At 39.2% G+C, this 17852-nt stretch overlaps 1 protein-coding gene across 1 annotated transcript in view; it reads right to left on the bottom strand.

The window, feature by feature from the left end:
* ttn.2 (titin, tandem duplicate 2) overlaps positions 1-17852 on the bottom strand; it is a 219590-nt gene that overhangs the window by 143105 nt on the left and 58633 nt on the right. The window contains exons 53-71 of the mRNA XM_032568351.1: positions 17493-17780; positions 17104-17382; positions 16330-16611; positions 15801-16079; positions 15440-15718; positions 14222-14500; positions 13847-14134; positions 13478-13756; positions 12965-13246; positions 9918-10196; positions 9536-9817; positions 8410-8688; positions 7158-7445; positions 3967-4245; positions 2528-2809; positions 2165-2443; positions 1316-1603; positions 739-1026; positions 344-634 (exon numbers count right to left, since the gene is read on the bottom strand). Of these exons, the coding sequence (XP_032424242.1) occupies positions 344-634; positions 739-1026; positions 1316-1603; positions 2165-2443; positions 2528-2809; positions 3967-4245; positions 7158-7445; positions 8410-8688; positions 9536-9817; positions 9918-10196; positions 12965-13246; positions 13478-13756; positions 13847-14134; positions 14222-14500; positions 15440-15718; positions 15801-16079; positions 16330-16611; positions 17104-17382; positions 17493-17780 (5370 nt within the window). The remainder of the gene's footprint in view (positions 1-343; positions 635-738; positions 1027-1315; positions 1604-2164; positions 2444-2527; positions 2810-3966; positions 4246-7157; positions 7446-8409; positions 8689-9535; positions 9818-9917; positions 10197-12964; positions 13247-13477; positions 13757-13846; positions 14135-14221; positions 14501-15439; positions 15719-15800; positions 16080-16329; positions 16612-17103; positions 17383-17492; positions 17781-17852) is intronic.

Here is a 17852-nt window from a genome sequence, read left to right as displayed (position 1 = left end):
CTGGATTAACTCTGCTGGGGTTGCTAGGTAAAATAAAGTTTTTGAAACAGCTCATTTTTAAGACAAACATTAGCTTATTGCCATAAAATGGCCGTGTAGATTTTTTGAAGCAATTGAGCTGTTTGTAGAAGCAGTGGAGAGCCAAATGGAAGTACAAAGAGATGCAAACTGTACATTTCGCATAATAGGTTCCCCTTAAAGTGTATCTGAACTATTACTTCTAAGAGGAATCTAACTTCTTTTACAGCCACAGGTTGTTTTTCTTTGTAATATATAAACTTTTTTTTCCTCTTAAAATGTTTGACACATCAGCCGATGAGTGAACTTTGAACACCAAACCCACCCAGGATGCCCACAGTGACGTCGCAGGAAGCTCTTCCAGCTTCATTGGAGGCCTGGCAGGAGTACCTGCCGCTGTCGGTCACCTGGCTGCTCTTGATGCACAGCACCGCCACATTGCTCTTAAAGCTGATATCGTATTTGTCAGAGCTGTGGATTTCCTTGCCGTCTTTGAACCAGCTGACTGAAACGGGCTGAGAGCCGGAGACTCGGCCCTCAATTTTTACCAGTTTGCCCTCCATGTCTTCGATGTGCTCCGAGGGCTTTTTGGTGAACATCGGTGGATTTTTACGCTCTGAAACCAAGAGGGGAAAGAAACGATGAAGAGAAGAAGTGGTTACTCACCTAAGACTTCTCTTCAGATGGGTTTGAGGGTTTTGGATGAGAAGACCAAAATACCTTTGACAGAGATGTCAGTGGAACAAGAGTCCTTCCCCATGTCATTGGAGGCATGGCAGAAGTATTTGCCTGTGTCACCTTTATCCGCCTTCAGTATGGTCAGGTGGGCGGTGTTTTCCACACAGCTGATCTTATAGTTCCCACCAGAGCGGATATCTTTATGGTCTTTGGACCATGTGACTTTGATGGGAGCAGACCCGGTCATGTGACACTCCATTTCGATGCTGTCACCCACCGTCACCTCCCGCGGTGACAACTTTCTGTCAAAGACCGGAGCGTATCTGGGTTCTGCAGACCCACGAAGGAGCAGCAAGAAGATAAAACAAGAAATCTTTAGGTGGACTCCAACTCTTTCGACACACTGCTACAGCACAGAAAGTTTTCTAAACCCCTTACTCTCCACTGCACACATAGTCTTAACATCAGTAGTGTCCAAATACTCCTGCTTGATCCAAGTTCATAAACTCAACTGTATCTAATGACACTTCTAACCATTTGTCATCAAAAGCAGAGTTAAACTAAGACCCAGAATCCTCTGCTTCCTTTGCAAACATCCTACAGTGGGACTATAACAGACCTTGCATGGTGAGTTTGGCTCTGCAGGAAGTTGAGCCAACACTGTTGGTCGCCACGCATGTGTACTCCCCAGAGTGCCTCATTTCGCCACGGCTGATCTGCAGCACAGCCGTGTTGTCGTCATATAGCATAGAGAACTCGCCTCCCTGCATCAGCGGCTCGCCGTCTTTCAGCCATGACACCTCAATGGGTGATGAGCCGGCGACACGGCACTCAAAACGCACCGCTTGACCTTCTGTCTCCTGCAGGCTGGTGATCTTTTTGGGGAAGGAAGGAGGTGTTTTGGCCTCTGGAGAAAACAGAGGAACAGTAGATGTCAGGATTTCTCTAAATTCAATTCTGTGTTGTCTTAGGGTGAATTCACACCAGGCTGTTTAGTCCACTTTATTCAAACTCCAGTTTGTTTGCCTAGATAGTCCGGTCCGTTTGGGGAGGTGTGAAAGCTTAGTCGCACTCTGATCTGGACCAAAAAAGTGAACTCTGGTCCATTTAAAAGACTACAAAAGCAGGAAGCAAACTATAGCACAGAGCATTCTGAGTAAATAAAACCAAAAGAAATGCAAGTTTAGTGCTAACAGGAGAAATGATGACAAAAGAGAAATCCTACAACCGCAAAAATCTGATGCTACTTTTTCACATTTTATGAAGAAGGAAGTTGCGCTCAGTGTCTTCAGAGGCTCTTGTGTAATTTCCTTCTGTAGTTCTTGGTGCAGTGCCACCACAGGCAGGTTTTTCAGTTAGTTTGGTTCATTTGACGCAGTGCAGTGTGAAAAAGAACCAAGAAAACAACTGAAAATATAAGAAATGTTCCAATAGTCTATGGGACTATCAGGTGTGAAAACCTCCTTACCGAGAACATTGAGTCTGCAGGTGGAGGAGGCAGAGCCGATCTTGTTCTCCGCCTTGCAGGTGTACTCCCCAATGTCAGCTTTGGTGGCTTTGCTGAGCTTCAGATTGGCGACGCCCTTTGAGTACTCCAACTTACAGCTGGAGCTAGACCGCACTTTGCCGTCAGCCTTGAACCAGGACACCTTGATCTCTGGTGTCCCTGCCACCTGGCACTTCAGACACACAGCATCACCAGCTGTCACCTCCATGGGCTCCAGAGATTCAACAAAGTATGGAGGCTCTGTTGACACAATGAAACATGGTAGTGAGAACTTCTGGGATTCTTTGGCAGAAGAAAGTCAGTTGGATTTGAAGTAAGACTAACCCAAAATGGACACAACAGCTTCACTTGTGTCCTTTCCTGCGTCATTGGACACCTGGCAGCTGTACGTCCCTGCGGCCTCCTTGTCGTCTGTGCTGAGACACTCCAGGATGCAGGAGCTTTCCGTCGTGGTGATGTTGTATTTGTAGGAAGCAAAGATCTGCTGGCCGTCTTTGAACCAGCTCACTGTGATCTTTGGAGTTCCGATGTACAAACACTCGAGCGTTAAAGGTTTGCCCTTCTCGACTGACACGTCCTTCAGCTTCTTAGAGAAGGCTGCCGGTTCTGACAAACACAAACAAAACATCCTATTAAAGAGGAAACCAAATAATCTCTGCTCATTTTAAACACCTTCTCTATAAACTTGTAGACTAATAAGATAAACTAAACTAAAAAGCTGGCTCCACTAATGCTAAAGCGCATATTTCAATCATGTTGACATCTAAACTGTTACATCGCCCTCTGCAGAGCCAAATTTGTTACTACACAACGATCACTTTAGGAAGTGATTCTTTGGAAAGGGACTCGTGGATTACTCATGGATAACTAATTTACTCATGGATTCAGTTTTATAATTGTACACTTTGTTAACTATGTTGTTAAATTTGCCTTGTTGAGCTCAGTAAAGCTTCGGTCCAAAAACACATCAGCAGATTTTAAACTGTTTACGCTCTACCGTGATGCATTCTGGGTACAGAAAATGTAATTTGCTATGCTGCATGATGGAGAACATGATGGAGAACATCATGCAGCATCATCCAACAAAAAGGCTCTCAGAACAATTCATATATGTAATTTTTTAAACATATTTGTTTAAATAACAACTCTGCTTGTTTTTTCTAAGTGTTGTACTTTTCTTTATATTCATTCATTTGTTGTGTTTTTGCCACTTGTCTAAAAAGTTTATTTTAAAAATAAAATAAGAGAATGTGAGGAAAGGAAACAGAACTGCTGCCTAAGGAAACTTCAAAATAAGAGCATGAATATAAATGTCTAACTACTTGGAGAATTCTTGACATCTGATAACCAAAACTTTAACACAGATGTTGCACTTTATTCAACTGAAAGTTTACAAAACAGCCAAGTAAAGTATCACTTTATAACTTATCTGTAAGAGTTAATATAGGGGAAGCTAAATGCACAAAACATTTTCAAAGTTAGCTAAAGCACTAAGTTAAAAGTTAGTTTATCTAATGGTGGCCACAAATGCTGATTAGCATGCAAAAGAAACATTATCTAGACAATTCCTCATTTTTATCAGGTGAGATACAAACTTACTGGGACCTAATCCTTGCTGGGTTAGCTTCATATCTCCTTTCAAAGCACTTACTGACCTTAAGTTATCTAAAAACTATTATCACTCCAGAAGAACCGTTTGCTCTCATCCTGGTTCTAACTGGGGCTTCTAGGACTGTAACTGGAGGTAGAGATGTGAAACTGACCTTTGATTGTGAGATTCACAGCACAGCTTTCTTTTCCTGCATCGTTGATGATCTGACAGGTGTACTCTCCAGCATGGGATCGGTTCACGTTGTGAAGCTCCAGAGTCACTTGGTTGTCCTTCAGGGTGAAGCTGCAGTCCTTCCCTGGCAGCATCTCCTTGGTTCCTCTGAACCACTTCAGGGTGAGGGGCGCGCTGCCCTTCACCATGCCTGAGAAGGTCACGTTGGAGCCAGGCATGGCCTCCATCGGCTGCAGTGGCACCACGAAAGATGGAGGTTCTGGGCGAGAAGGAAACATCCAACAAGGTGGAATCAGAATGTGATAGGGAAAGAAGTCATCAATTAATGTGTTAATTAATGATTGGTCGACTAAGGAATAATCAATAAGAGACCATTTGTAGGTGTAAACTTGTAGAGGATCAAGAGTTGACAGTATGGTGAACTAAAAAACAAAAAAAGTAAATTTGAATATTGTTTTGTGCTAACTGTATTAATAAACAGAAAATTGTGGTTTTCTCATATTATTAAAAAACATATTGACAAAATATAAAAACAAAAACCTCTGAGGTTGCTCAGTAGAAAAATAAAATATGGAAAGAATAAAATATGTGAAACACTTAATTCCCCCAAAACAGAGAGATGTTCATACAGAAATATGTGTTGCTCTTAAAGGAATGTCTATCAGAAGGCTGTCAAATTAGCAAAATCGAAATATTTTATTACTTTTGTAGCTTCAAATAGGCATAGGCCGCAGGTCCTTTTTAATGTCCTGGATAGGATTGTCAATCCCTCGATTATATCAAGTCCTTTAGACTCTGTTGAACGTTGTGAGGCTTTCTCTATGTTCTTTATAGGAAAGATTGAAGCTCTTAGAGGCTTGAATAAGCTGGTAGACTTAGATTCCCTTGGAATGCCACAATGCCCAGCAACTCTAGAGCACTTTCAGCCAGTTTCCATGGATGAACTGAAGTTGGTTATAAACCATCTGCGGCCTTCAAATTATCCACTGGACTGTCTTCCTACTCGTCTGATAAAAGACATTTTTCTGATTTTTGGCAGCTACATTCTTAAGGTGATAAATACCTCATTGCAGTCAGGTTGTGTACCATCTACTCTCAAACATGCTGTGGTCAAACCTCTTCTTAAAAAATCCAATCTAGACCCCAGTGACCTAGCAAACTTCAGGCCCATTTCTAAATTGCCTTTCTTATCTAAAATTCTTGAGAAATTAGTTTTTATTCAGCTTGAAATGTTTTTAAAAGACAATAATATAACTGAGAAGTTCCAGTCTGGGTTTAAAGTTGCTCATAGCACTGAATCTGCCTTGCTCCGAGTGTATAATGATCTCCTCTTAACAGTTGATTCAGGCAACATTGCAGTTTTATTACTTCTAGATTTGAGCTCTGCATTTGATACTGTAGATCATCAAATTCTCTTACATAGATTAAAACACTGTGTTGGCCTGCGAGGCTCAGTATTCCAATGGTTCAAGTCTTATTTAGAAAACAGAACCTTTTCTGTTCATCTTGACCAATCCTGTTCTGGGGCCAGACCATTAAAGTATGGTGTTCCCCAAGGGTCAATTTTAGGGCCCATTTTGTTTATCTTGTATTTACTGCCTCTTGGTAAAATTTTCCAAAAATTTAATATTTCCTTTCATTGTTTTGCAGATGATATCCAGATTTATTTGCCCCTTAAATTGCAAAATGGTACAACTGATTCTCTTCAGCTGTTGCTAAACTGTTTAGCTGAAGTTAAATTATGGATGGAAAAAAACTTTCTTCACCTCAATGAAAGCAAAACTCAAGTTCTATTATTTGGTCAGAAACTTCAGACTACAAATCCAGATCAGATTCTTGGTTCTTTAGCTCGCTCTTATCAGACCTCTGCTAGGAATCTTGGTTTCACTTTTGACAGCTCTCTAAAGCTACATAAACAAGTTAGTTCTGTCGTTAAATCGAGTTTTTACCACCTTCGGCTTTTAGCAAAAGTTAAATCTTATTTCGGTTTTAAGGACTTTGAAAGACTTATCCATGCCTTCATAACAACTCGACTGGATTACTGCAACTCTTTATATAGAGGGATGGAAAAATCACAGATTCAGCGACTTCAAATGATCCATAACGCAGCAGCACGGCTTCTCACAGGAACCAGGAAGCATGACCACATAAGGCCAACTCTGGCATCTTTACACTGGCTCCCTGTTTTTTATCGAATAGATTTTAAGATTCTTTTGTTAACTTTTAAAGTTTTAAATGGGTTAGCCCCCCCTTATCTTCGGGACCTTTTAAATTTCCAGTCTGTGTCCAGAACGCTACGATCAAATAATCAGTTATTACTTACAGTTCCTCGAACTCGACTTAAGAGGAAAGGAGATCGAGCTTTTTCTGTTGCTGCTCCTGTTTTATGGAATAACTTACCTTTCCAGATTAGATCTGCCCACAGCCTGGACCATTTTAAATCGCTTCTTAAAACTCATTTTTACTCTTTGGCATTTAAATGATGTGTGTTCTGTTTTGTCATTGTGTTGTTGTTTTGTGTTGTTGTTTTTGTGCAGCACTTTGGTGCAGTCTTGTCTGCTGTAAGGTGCTATATAAATAAATTTGACATTGACATTGACATTGAATGTTAAAACTTTGCTACATGAAAATAATTAATTGCCTTCAAAATCAATTCTGCTTATTCTCATCACGTTTTTTTACCAACATGGTACAATTTTTTCTCGGTTATGCCCTCCACTTTTCTGTTGACACATCCTCGCCTTATTAGCAGATTAATCATTTTTAAATGAGAACTTGATGCTGCTCCGTCATGCAGCTCAGCTGAATAAAGCTATTAAGATGAAACTTTGTCCAGTTTTCATATTTCAAAACAGAACTGCACAAAGTTCATTTTGTATCTCTCAAAGGACTCAGTTTGACCCTTTCTATTTTGCATTCTTATATCAACTCGCTCTGCTTAAGGATGACCAGTGGCGCCCTCTGCTGGATGGCAGCTAAACTACAACACTAAAAGAAGGTCTAAGCAGCAGTTGGAGCTAATTTTAATCTTTCTTAATCTTAATCTTTCTTTAATCTTTAATAAACAACAAATCATAGGCAGATTAATTATTTGCATCTCCAGAATGTGAGTTTATATGTTTCACTGAACAGAACCAAAACAGAAGTGCTCAACATGAAGCAAGAACTGACCTTTGACAGCCAAAGTTGCTGAAGTTTCGCTGAAACCAGCCTTGTTGATGGCTTTGCACTTGTAAACTCCAGAGTCAGTCATCTTCAGGGTCGGCACTCTGAGGGTGCAGCTGTTGTCGCTGAAGGAAACCTCACAGTTCGGCCCGCTTTGTATCTCCTCACCATCGTGGTACCATGAAATAGTAAAAGGTGGGGAGCCAGACACTTTGCACTCCATCTCTGCAGCTTCTCCTACAGTCATCTTACAGTCCTTCAGTTTCCTGGTGAACGATGGAGGAACGGTCTTATCTGTTGACAACGGAGGCAACAGTTTGTAAGAATATCATAACAATATTTTTATTTCAGTCAGTCTGAGTCTGCCCTTTTAGGTTTTTAAGGTTTATACAATTTACAACTTTATAAAATACAAAGAATGTTAAATATATGTTTAAAAAAGCTAAGAAAAGAAGCAAAGATAAAATAAAACCACATACACTACAACACGTGTCAAACTCAAGACCCGTGGGCCAAACCTGGTCCACTAGAAGTTTTTATGTGGCCCTCCAAACTCTTTAAATATAACCATTGACATTACAGTTGTGTGCTTAAATGTTACTTTATCAATCAAATCACACCTGTTTTGTATTGTGCCAAATAACATCAAGGTAAAAAGATGTTTCATATTTAGCTTTATATGATTGCATCGAGAACTTTATGAGAATCTCAATGCAGAAACGGCTTTTTATTAATCTACTTTCTAGTGCAAATGTCTTAGGACCCTTGAAATAAGATAAAACTAACTTAGAAGTAATTTTCCAGCGACACAGAGGAGCTTGTTTTAAGTAAATAATTTATTAGTATTAATGAAATACTTCTAGCTCCACTGGCAGATTTTCTCACTTATAAAATGGGAAAATGAAAGTGAAAAACGTCTGCCAGTGGAGCTAGAACCATATACCAATATTAAAAACAAACTCCTAAATCTTGCTGAAAAGTCACATTTTAGTTTTGTCTTATTTCTAATGTACAAGATATTAGCAACTAGAAACTAGACCAAAAATACTTGGTAATATTTTGTTTTTTCATTATGTGTTTAATGAATTTATATAATGAGTTTCTCCTTTTGACTTGAACTGCTGAAATAAATAATAAATATTAATAAATGTGGATTTTTCTTAACCTCTTACAGTATAAAATACATTTATCACAAACTAAAAGAAATCACACAATGTTACTTATTTTCAAACCAAATTAATACAGATTCAACACCCACCCAAAACGGTGAGATTAATTTTACTCAGGTCTTTTCCGACTTGGTTCATGACCTGGAACGTGTATTCGCCAGAGTCCAGTTTCTCCGTAGAAAGCACGTTGAGACTGGAGATCATCTGCGAGAAGGAGATCTTGTACTTCCCGGATGTGGCCAGCTCCATGCCGTCTTTGAACCACTTGGGGACGAGCTCCGGCGTCCCGCACACTTTGACCTCCAGGGCGGCCATGTCGCCTGCCGTCACGCTCAAAGTTTCGGGTTTATCCACAATCTTAGCAGGCTCTGGAAGTGGGAAGGATCAGGAGTAGAACATGCTTTTCATCAAATATGGACAAGACACCGACTGACAGACAAGACTATGACGGCGTATTGGGGCCATTATAGATAGAAACGGAGAAGGACTAAATTTCTGCCAAAATATCAGAAATTTTGAGAATAATCTCAGATATTTTCTAGAAAAAAACATGAACATTTCTGAGTTAGAAAAGTCAAATGTGCTAGAATAAACCTCTATATTTATCTCAGAAATGTTACTATGAAAAATTTAACATTTGAGAAAAAAACTCAAATTTTCTAGAATAAATATGGAAATTTCAAAGGTTCAAAAGTCAAATAATTTAAAATTGAGTTGTAGTTCTGTGTTTCAAAATTTTTGACTTTTGAAACTCAGAAATGTCCATGTTTTTGCTAGAAAATTTATAAGATTAATCTCTTTTTTTGTGGCAAATTCCAACTTTTTAAGCTCAGAAATTTTCTTGTTTTTCTAGCAAATATCAGAGATTAATTTTAAAAATTCAGAATTTTTTTTCTAGCAGATTTTAAACTTTTGGAGCTTAGAAACCTTTTAGTTTTTTCTGGAAATCTTCTGAGATTAAACTAAAGAATAAAAAAAAATCTAATAAATGTTCAACCTTTGGAGCTCACAAATTTTGAAGTTTCTTCTAGATTAACCTAAAATTTCAGATTTTTTTCTTTGGAGCTCAGAAACCTGCTTATTTTTTCTAGAAAACCTCTGAGATTAATCTCAAAATATTTGAGTTTTTGGTGGAAATTTACTCCTTTCTTTTCTATTTACAATACACCGTCCAACAACACTGACAGAGAAAGAGAGAATTATACGATTACAAACCTAGGACAGTCAAGTTAGCGAAACAATCCACACTCCCAGCATCATTTCTGAGTTGGCAGGTGTATCTGCCTGCAACGGTTGCATCGGCCTTAAACACAGTAAGTGCCACCTGGTTGTTCTCAAAGGTGATTTTCCTGTTGTCACTGTCCCTGAGAATGTGATCCTTGTCCTGAACCCAGGACACAGTAATGGGTTCAGAGCCTCTAACAGTGGCCATAAGGGTCACCTCCTCTCCCAGCATCACTGTCATGTTGGACAGTTTCTCCACAAATGATGGCGGCTCTGAGGACAAAAACAGCGCAGAAGGTAGAGTGAGAAATGGTGGCAGGAGTGGAGGGAGGGGGGTAAGGTAACCTGAACGCCCACTACTTTCAATACTGACCTCTGAGTTTAACCAAAGTGTGGCAGGAGTCACTTCCTACACTGTTTGAAACTTTGCACTCATACTCGCCGGCGTCCGAAGGCTCTATCCCAATGACATGCAGAGTGGCTGAGCTCCCCTCGCCCACCATCTTATACTTCCTGCTCTCCATCAGAGGTTTCCTGTCTTTGAACCAGGCGACCTGGAACGGAGCGGAACCGCTCATCTCGCAGTACAAGCTCACGTCCCTACCCATCAGCCCCTCAACGGGCTGGGGTACTTTCACAAATGCAGGGGGGTCTACGAAGAGATCAGGAAACCGTTACAGAGGCATGAGCGGGGAAAATGAATCACAACTAAAAGCTCAAAGCTGACAGCTGTAACTGGAGTTTTAGGTGTTTTTGTAAAAATATGAAATCTCTGCGGTCTCAGTGCATTTTTTTGAATGAAGATATGATTCAACTGTCTCTAAATGTCTGGGTTATTAAATATGGACTAAAAGTGGAAGCTTTGTTAATTTCTAAATTGAGTTTTGGACATCTACTAAATATTTACATTTTGCTGAAATTAGCAAGAATAATGAGGTAACCAGATAAGTACGGCAATTTGGCTGTGTGAGTTTAATCTGTGGTTAGAGGCTTAAAGCTACGTTCACTCAGCAGGTCTTAATCCTCAAATCCGTTTTTTGCCTGGTTGTTCATATATTAAATGCGACTGAAATGACATTTCAATGGTTTATGTCCCAGAAGAACGTATACTGGAACTAATAATGGACGGTGCCATTTATGTATCAGTTTTAAAGTTACTCGGCAATTATTAAACGTATCGTCACAAAATCATATGATGAAGGAAGCTAATAAAAAGAAAGCACAACTAACAGCAATGACATTTTGTAACTTTTGTATAGGAGTCTGTTTGGATGTGTAGTCAGAGCTAAGAGCGGTTGGATTATGAAATGATGTGCTTCGAAGACATAGACTTCTTTCAATACTTCATGATTAAAATTTTCAGTCATTGCTTTCGTCCAGATTTACCACATCTGTCTTTTTCTGATGCAGGACTATGAAGCCTATTTCACGTCAATGATGTAAAACTTTAATAAAATGCAACATGACCATATCCGATTTAGTTCCATATAAAGCAGTGGCACAAATCAGATTTTGGGAGGGGGATGTGAAAAGATCAGAATTTAGCCCTTTAGACTTCCATGTAAAAGTCAGATATGGTTTGGATTTGGGCAAAAAGAATCGGATTTGGATCACATTTGCCTGGAGTGTGAACATAGTGAGACAAATACTTAATAATTATGATTCTTTCACTGAACCTCTGAATGCAAATTTCCTTATACAGATTTATAAGGTACAAATTGCCTGTTTGAAGTAATTAAGTTTGTATTTAGAGGCTCAAGTGGACAAAATTATTTGTTTCTCAGAAATTAAAATAATACATTTCCCAGGTTTTTGTTTTGCTTCTTAGAACATTTCAGGGTTTATTTCTGACACAGGGGTGCATAGTTAATATGTTTGAGTAATTTTAAACAGGGTGAAATTTCTCAGTTGCTTAGCTTTGTTAATTGTGATCATTTTGACTTCCAGTAACTGAAAACCAAAAGTCAGTTTTCAGAAACTCAAAATGATACATAAGACCAAATTAAATGGCAATTTTGACAGATAAGTAGCCTTGTACTGCACAGTATTTGAATTCAATAATTGGTTGGAGCTTCATTTGTTTTAATTGGTCTTATATAATATAATTAAAAAATAAATAATTTTTGGGGTTTAATTGGCTGTAAGCCATAATAATCAGAATTTTTTTTTAAAAAAGCAAAATATTTCACTGTGTGTGTTTAATGAATCTATAAATGAGTTATTTCTAAATTACTGAGATGCACCTGAGGACCAAACTACTTGGTCTAAATGTGGTCTTTATTTGGTGGAAATCAGGGCTAAATAAGGTTTACATATTGGAACTACATCAGAAGCTTTTAAGACAACAGCTCCTAAAAAATAAAAACAAGTTGAAAATTAGAGATAGTTAACTTTAAGTGTAGTTTTAGTGAAGGTCAAAGTGTGGAGTTAGTGGAGGGAAAAACTGCTGACAGATCAGTAGGAACTTATCTGGAAATTAAAAGAAAGTTGTGCTGTAAAAATGGAAAAGAATAAAAAATTCGACCCACAGGTAGTTGTTAATTGTAAATCTGCGGAAACAACACTTTACGTGTTTAAAGATAAAATGTTGGGTCCACGCATAAACTCAAGAGTTTAGATGGATTGAAGATGTTAGGAAAATTTCTTGTGTTATTATTTAGTAAAAAATGGAATAAAGGACTTGTACGCTAAGCACTAAACTTAAGAACAACAAAAACTTACCAAATATTTTTGTTTAGTTTATAGTGACAATATCCTAGTCTATTTGAAATAAGACTAAAACTAATTCTAAAACTAAGTAGCTTTTTAGTAAGATGTGAGTTTGTTTTAAGTAAATAATTATTGAATATTAATAAAAAGTACTAGCTACACTGGCAGATTTTTTTCACGCCTAATTTGGGAAAGATGTTGTGTTACAAGTGAAAAAAATTTGCCAATGGAACTGTTTTTTAAAAATCAATATTCAAGAATTATTGACTTAAAACAAACACCTGTATCTTGCTGAAAAATTACTAATAAGTTAGTTTTGTCATATTTTAATTGTAGTAAGATATTTACCCTAGAAACTAGACAAAAATACTTCGTAACTTCTTGTGGTTTTGCAGTGGGGATGTAGAATGAGTTTGAATCAGATGTTTAGGAAGTAGTGTTTGGTGAGTTTGTAGTTAAGTATGGCTAGGATATGAAAGTTAGAGGAAATATGTTAGAATTTATTATAGCATGTTTGTTAATAGATTGTGTTTCATTTCAGAAAAAGGCACAAGTGAAGTCAATCTGATTAATGATTAAGGTGAAGAAGAGTACTTCTGATGGTGGTTGCTCAGATTCAAGATGGAGATAAGGAGGAGTTGTTACAGATGTCAGCTTTGAACGTGAGCACACAAGTATTAGAAGCTTGTTAGACGTCCGTGGGAGGCTGACCTTTAACAGTAAGTGTGGTGCTGCAGCTCACACTGCCAGCATCATTCTGAGCTTCACAGGTGTAAACTCCATCATCAGCAAAGCTGCTGGACACCAGCTCCAGGACAGCTACCGAGTCAACAAACGAGGTCCTGTAGTTGCCCCCATCCGAGACCTTGGTGTCGTGTTTGTACCAGGTCGTTTTCAGAGGGGCCGTGCCACGAACTTTGCACTCCAGGCGGAGTGATTCATCCCGCTTTACAAACTTAGTGGCGGGAAGTTTCAGCACAAACTCAGGTGGTTCTGGAAGGCCGAAACACAGACAGACAATCAGCAGCTGGAAGCAAACAGAACAGACAGTAACAGAACATACAAGCTGACAATTATGAGCTAGCAGTGAATACAATGCAAAAACTGGACACATTTTGATGAACTACATCTGAGTGAACAGAATCACTGCACTATAAAGTAGGAAGGATGGGTTTAGCTGGAGCATGAGATGAAGAAACGATTCAAAAAATTGTGAGTCCCAACCTTTGACAGTCAAATCTGCACTACAGCGTACAGAACCAGCATCATTGCTGACTTGGCAAGAGTAAATTCCACTCTGAGCAACGGCCACTGAGTAGAGCTCTAAGAAGCAGGACGTTTCATCCACGCCTGTGAAACATGTTGGCCCGGTCATGAGCTCCATGTCGTCCTTGAACCATTTGACCATAAAGGGCGGTGTACCCGTAAACGTGCTTTTGTAGCGAACTGTGGCATTGGGCAGAGCCGCCTGTGACTCGGGCAGCAACACAAAACTGGGAGGCTCTGAAGGCAAGACAATAAACCGGGTTAAAGAGGTACTCACCTTTGTTTTCAGTACATTACGACCAGTCAAACTGAAGAGCAGTGTCTGACCTTTGACCCTGAGGGATCCACTACATTCACAGCTCCCAGCTGCATTGGTCAGTTTGCAAGAATACGACCCAGCATCAGGTCTCTCAAGCTGTTCAATTTCCACAGACACAGAGTTGTCCTGCTGGATCAGTTTGTGTTTGATACCACTGGAGATTTTACTCCCATCTTTCTGCCACTCCACAGAGATTGGGAGGGAACCGGATATTTTACAGCAAATCTGAACAAATGAGCCCAGAATCTCCTGCATTTCTACAAGTGGTTTGATGAAGCTTGGAGGAATTACTTGCTCTGTCACCAAAAGAGGAGTAAGAAGGTCAATATAATTTAATCAGTGTGTAGTTGATGTTGCTCATTCGTCGGGATGGTCACACCAACCTAATACGACCACTTTAACTTTGCAGGAGCAGCTGCTGATGTGGTTTGACACCTCAAACACATACTCTCCTTCATCTGCTTTCTGCGCTCCCTGAATCTTTAGGCTGCTGACGTTGTTCTCAAAGATAAGCTTGTGCTGCCTTATGGACTGAAGTTCCTTGCCATCTTTCATCCATCTCACCTTGAGCTCAGGTGAGCCTTTCACCTTACAGTCCAGACTGACTGGATCTCCGACTGTTACCTTGATTTCCTCAGGTTTCTCTAAGATCTGAGGGGGTTCTACAACGCAGAGCAAAGTCAGGATTAAATCGATTCCTTGCTTTAATATTCACTCACCAACCATTTTATAGGTACATCCTTTCTATTGCATTTGAATTTGATGCATATAGGCATTTAGAGATGGCGAAGTCTCCTTGCATGGCCTAGCTTGTTGATACTAGACCGGCCTATCTTAGTATTTTTGGAAACTGGTGAATTAAAGAAAATGGTCCAAAAAAAGACAACAGCTGATGTTATTATAGAAGACTGAGAATACTAGAAATGCAACATTAGCCCAAACCTACTTGATCCAACTAAGACAGTGGTTCTCAATCCTTGTCTTCAGGACTCATCACTGCAAATTTCAAAACTACACAATAAAAGATGGAAGGAATGTTCCGCTGTCTCACAAAGCTCTGTTAGAGATGTGATATTTAAATGGTAGAGAATTTGACCAAAAAAAAAATTAAAGATTTGTATGCATTGTATGAATGAGTCAGGCTGGTGGTGGAATTGTATAGGTATGGCAGGTATTTTCGTGGCACACTTTGGCCCTTTAAGTCCCTGTTCGGTATGGTTTAAATGCCAAAGCCGGAGAATGCCTTGACTCCTTTCTGATTGGAGCATCATAAAGCACTAACAATCTTAAACTGGATTCTTAAACATGCCAGAGAGTTACTGTACTCCAATGATCTATAAAGGACACATAGGATGTGGTGACCTAGAAAATTTGCATCACGAATGTGCTGCCAACCAACCTTAAGCAACACCATTATGACATGTCAATATGGACCAAAATCTCTGAGGAATATTTCAGGCACCTTGTTGAATAAATGGGATGAAAAATTAGGATATTTCTGAGAATAAAGGGTCCAATCTGGTGCTAGCAAGGTATACATAATGAAATGGCTTTGTAAGTGTTAAACGTATGGAGTAAGGATTGTTGGTTCAGCAAATTACCTTGAACTGTGAGAGTGGCGAAGCATTTATCCTGCCCAGCCTCGTTTATCACCTGGCAGCTGTATCTACCTGCATGAGATGCTTCACAGGCAGAAATCCTGAGAGTCGCCATATTGTTTTCAAAAGTTCTCTCAATCCTTGGATCCTCCAAAATCCAGCTCTCATCTTTTTGCCATTGAACAGAAAGGGTTGGAGAACCTACAACCACACACTGAAACTGTGCCAGTTTACCGAGGACAATAACACTGTCCTCAATCCTCCTGGTAAAGGCTGGAGGTTCTATTGAAAAAAATAATGTGAAGTTAGCGGTTTTCACTTCAAAAACTAAAAATAGGGGACTTTTAAATCTAAAGAAACCAACCTTTGAGGCTTAGAGTTGTCTTACAAGTGCAGCTTCCAACCTCATTAGCTACAGTACACTGATATTCACCCACATCTACACCATCACATCTGTGGATCTCTAGGGTCAAAGTGTCATTGATCTGGGAAAAGCCATGTTTTGCACTGGGCTTGATCTCTTTTCCATCTTTGTGCCAGGTTATCTCAAATGGACCTGTTCCGGCAATCTGGCACTCAAAAGATGTTGTTGAGCCCTTCACAACATCAGCTGGAGACAGTTCTTTAATAAAAATTGGCGGTTCTGAGACGAAAGAAGAAAAACTGTCATAACTTTACCTCAAGAGGTAATTCTCTAGTAAATATTTGATGCTATACGTGTTTAACCACAGAATTATAGTGAGTTAGGTCCATTAGGTCATTTAGCTTCAAAACGATATCCACTAAATATGCTTAGTTCTCATTAAGGAACAGAGCATGAAAAACTTTCTGCCAATTTAACTTTAAGGATAATTTCCTAGTGTTTGGATTTTCAAAGCTCCAGCCCAACAAACCTTTCACTTTGAGCTCCATGCTGCAGCTCTCACTGCCAGCCTCATTACGAGCCTCACAGTAATAAAGGCCACCATCTTTAGTTTCAGCCCCGCAAACCTCCAGAGTAGCCACAGAGTTTACAAAGGCCATCTTGAAGTGATCACTTGCGCTGATCTCAGAGCCCTCCTTGAACCAATAGATGTCTATTTCAGGTGTGCCGGTCACCTGGCACTCAAACACTTTGCTTTGCCCGGGACGCACTACGGACACACGATCCGGTGTCCGAGTGAACTTAGGAGGCTCTGAGAAGTAAAATAAAAAGCCAAATGAGCTGTGGTATAAATAATCTGTAGAAACTATCATGATGAGTACAGCTGGGGCTTAAAATGTGAGATATTATGAGAATTTTCTCTTGCACTACTTTCAAATGGTTTAGACCCATGATTCTCAAACTGTGGTATGTGCATGATTTGTGGGATTTGGACTGGATTAAAAACATTCAGAAGAAATGTTGGTTTTAATCAATTGTGAGGTAAACATGAATGTAGTAACTGTTATTTAAATAGACATCAGCAATCAAATTGATGTGCTTAGTGACCATAACTACTAACAACAAGTTTGTCAATATTTACTTAGTTGATACTTGTTATAAAAATATTGAGAACCATTGGTCTAAACTTAGTGAGTAAAGCATGACTATTCGGAACAAGCAACTACAATTAAAAAAAATTACAATCTGTAAACAAATTAAAATGTGCATCTGCATTAGATTCATATATAGTTATAGTTAGAACCTTTGACGAAAAGTGTTGCTTGGCAGGAAGTGGATCCCACATCATTCTGAATTTCACACACATAGTCTCCAGAATCTGAGCTCTTGGCAAAGAAAAGCTCCAGCGAGCTGGATGTGTTGTCTTTAACCACAGAGCAATCAGCACTTGATAAAATCTCTTTCTTGTTTTTAAACCATTTGATGTTCAGTGGTGGTGTGCCAGAGAGCAGTACGTTAAACTGGACCTTTGATCCAGGTAAAACATTCATGGATTCAGGCTTTTCAAGAATGAATGGTGGTTCTGAAAGAGAGAAGCAAACCACTGCTTGTGAAGAGAAGCCAAAAATCCTTTCAGTTAACATTTTTTTCTTTTCTGCTGGAATAAAACTAGACAAATCAACCATTTCAGACCTTTTACAAACAAGATGCCTGAGCACTGGACTGTTCCTGCTTTGTTTTTGGCGATGCATGTATAACTTCCACCATCTTTAAGGTGAAGATCAGAGATTTCCAGGCAAGCAACATTCTCAAAGAATGTACATTTATGTCTATCATCAGCCTGAATCTCCTTCTCATCTTTATACCACTGGACAGTAATCGGCAGAGAGCCTGACACAAGGCATTCCAGATGAGCAAATGATCCTTTAATACCTTCTGTTTGCTTCAGTTTTCTCGTAAAGGATGGAGGAATTACTTGATCTGACATGAATAACATAAAAACAAGTGTTACAAGTTACAAATTTGGATGAAAACAAGCAAAGTTTACTTTAA

Source organism: Xiphophorus hellerii, chromosome 7 (assembly GCF_003331165.1).
Source record: "Xiphophorus hellerii strain 12219 chromosome 7, Xiphophorus_hellerii-4.1, whole genome shotgun sequence".
NCBI lineage: Eukaryota > Metazoa > Chordata > Actinopteri > Cyprinodontiformes > Poeciliidae > Xiphophorus > Xiphophorus hellerii.
Note: the sequence above shows the minus strand (reverse complement) of the source record. Positions and strands in the feature narration are given on the sequence as shown.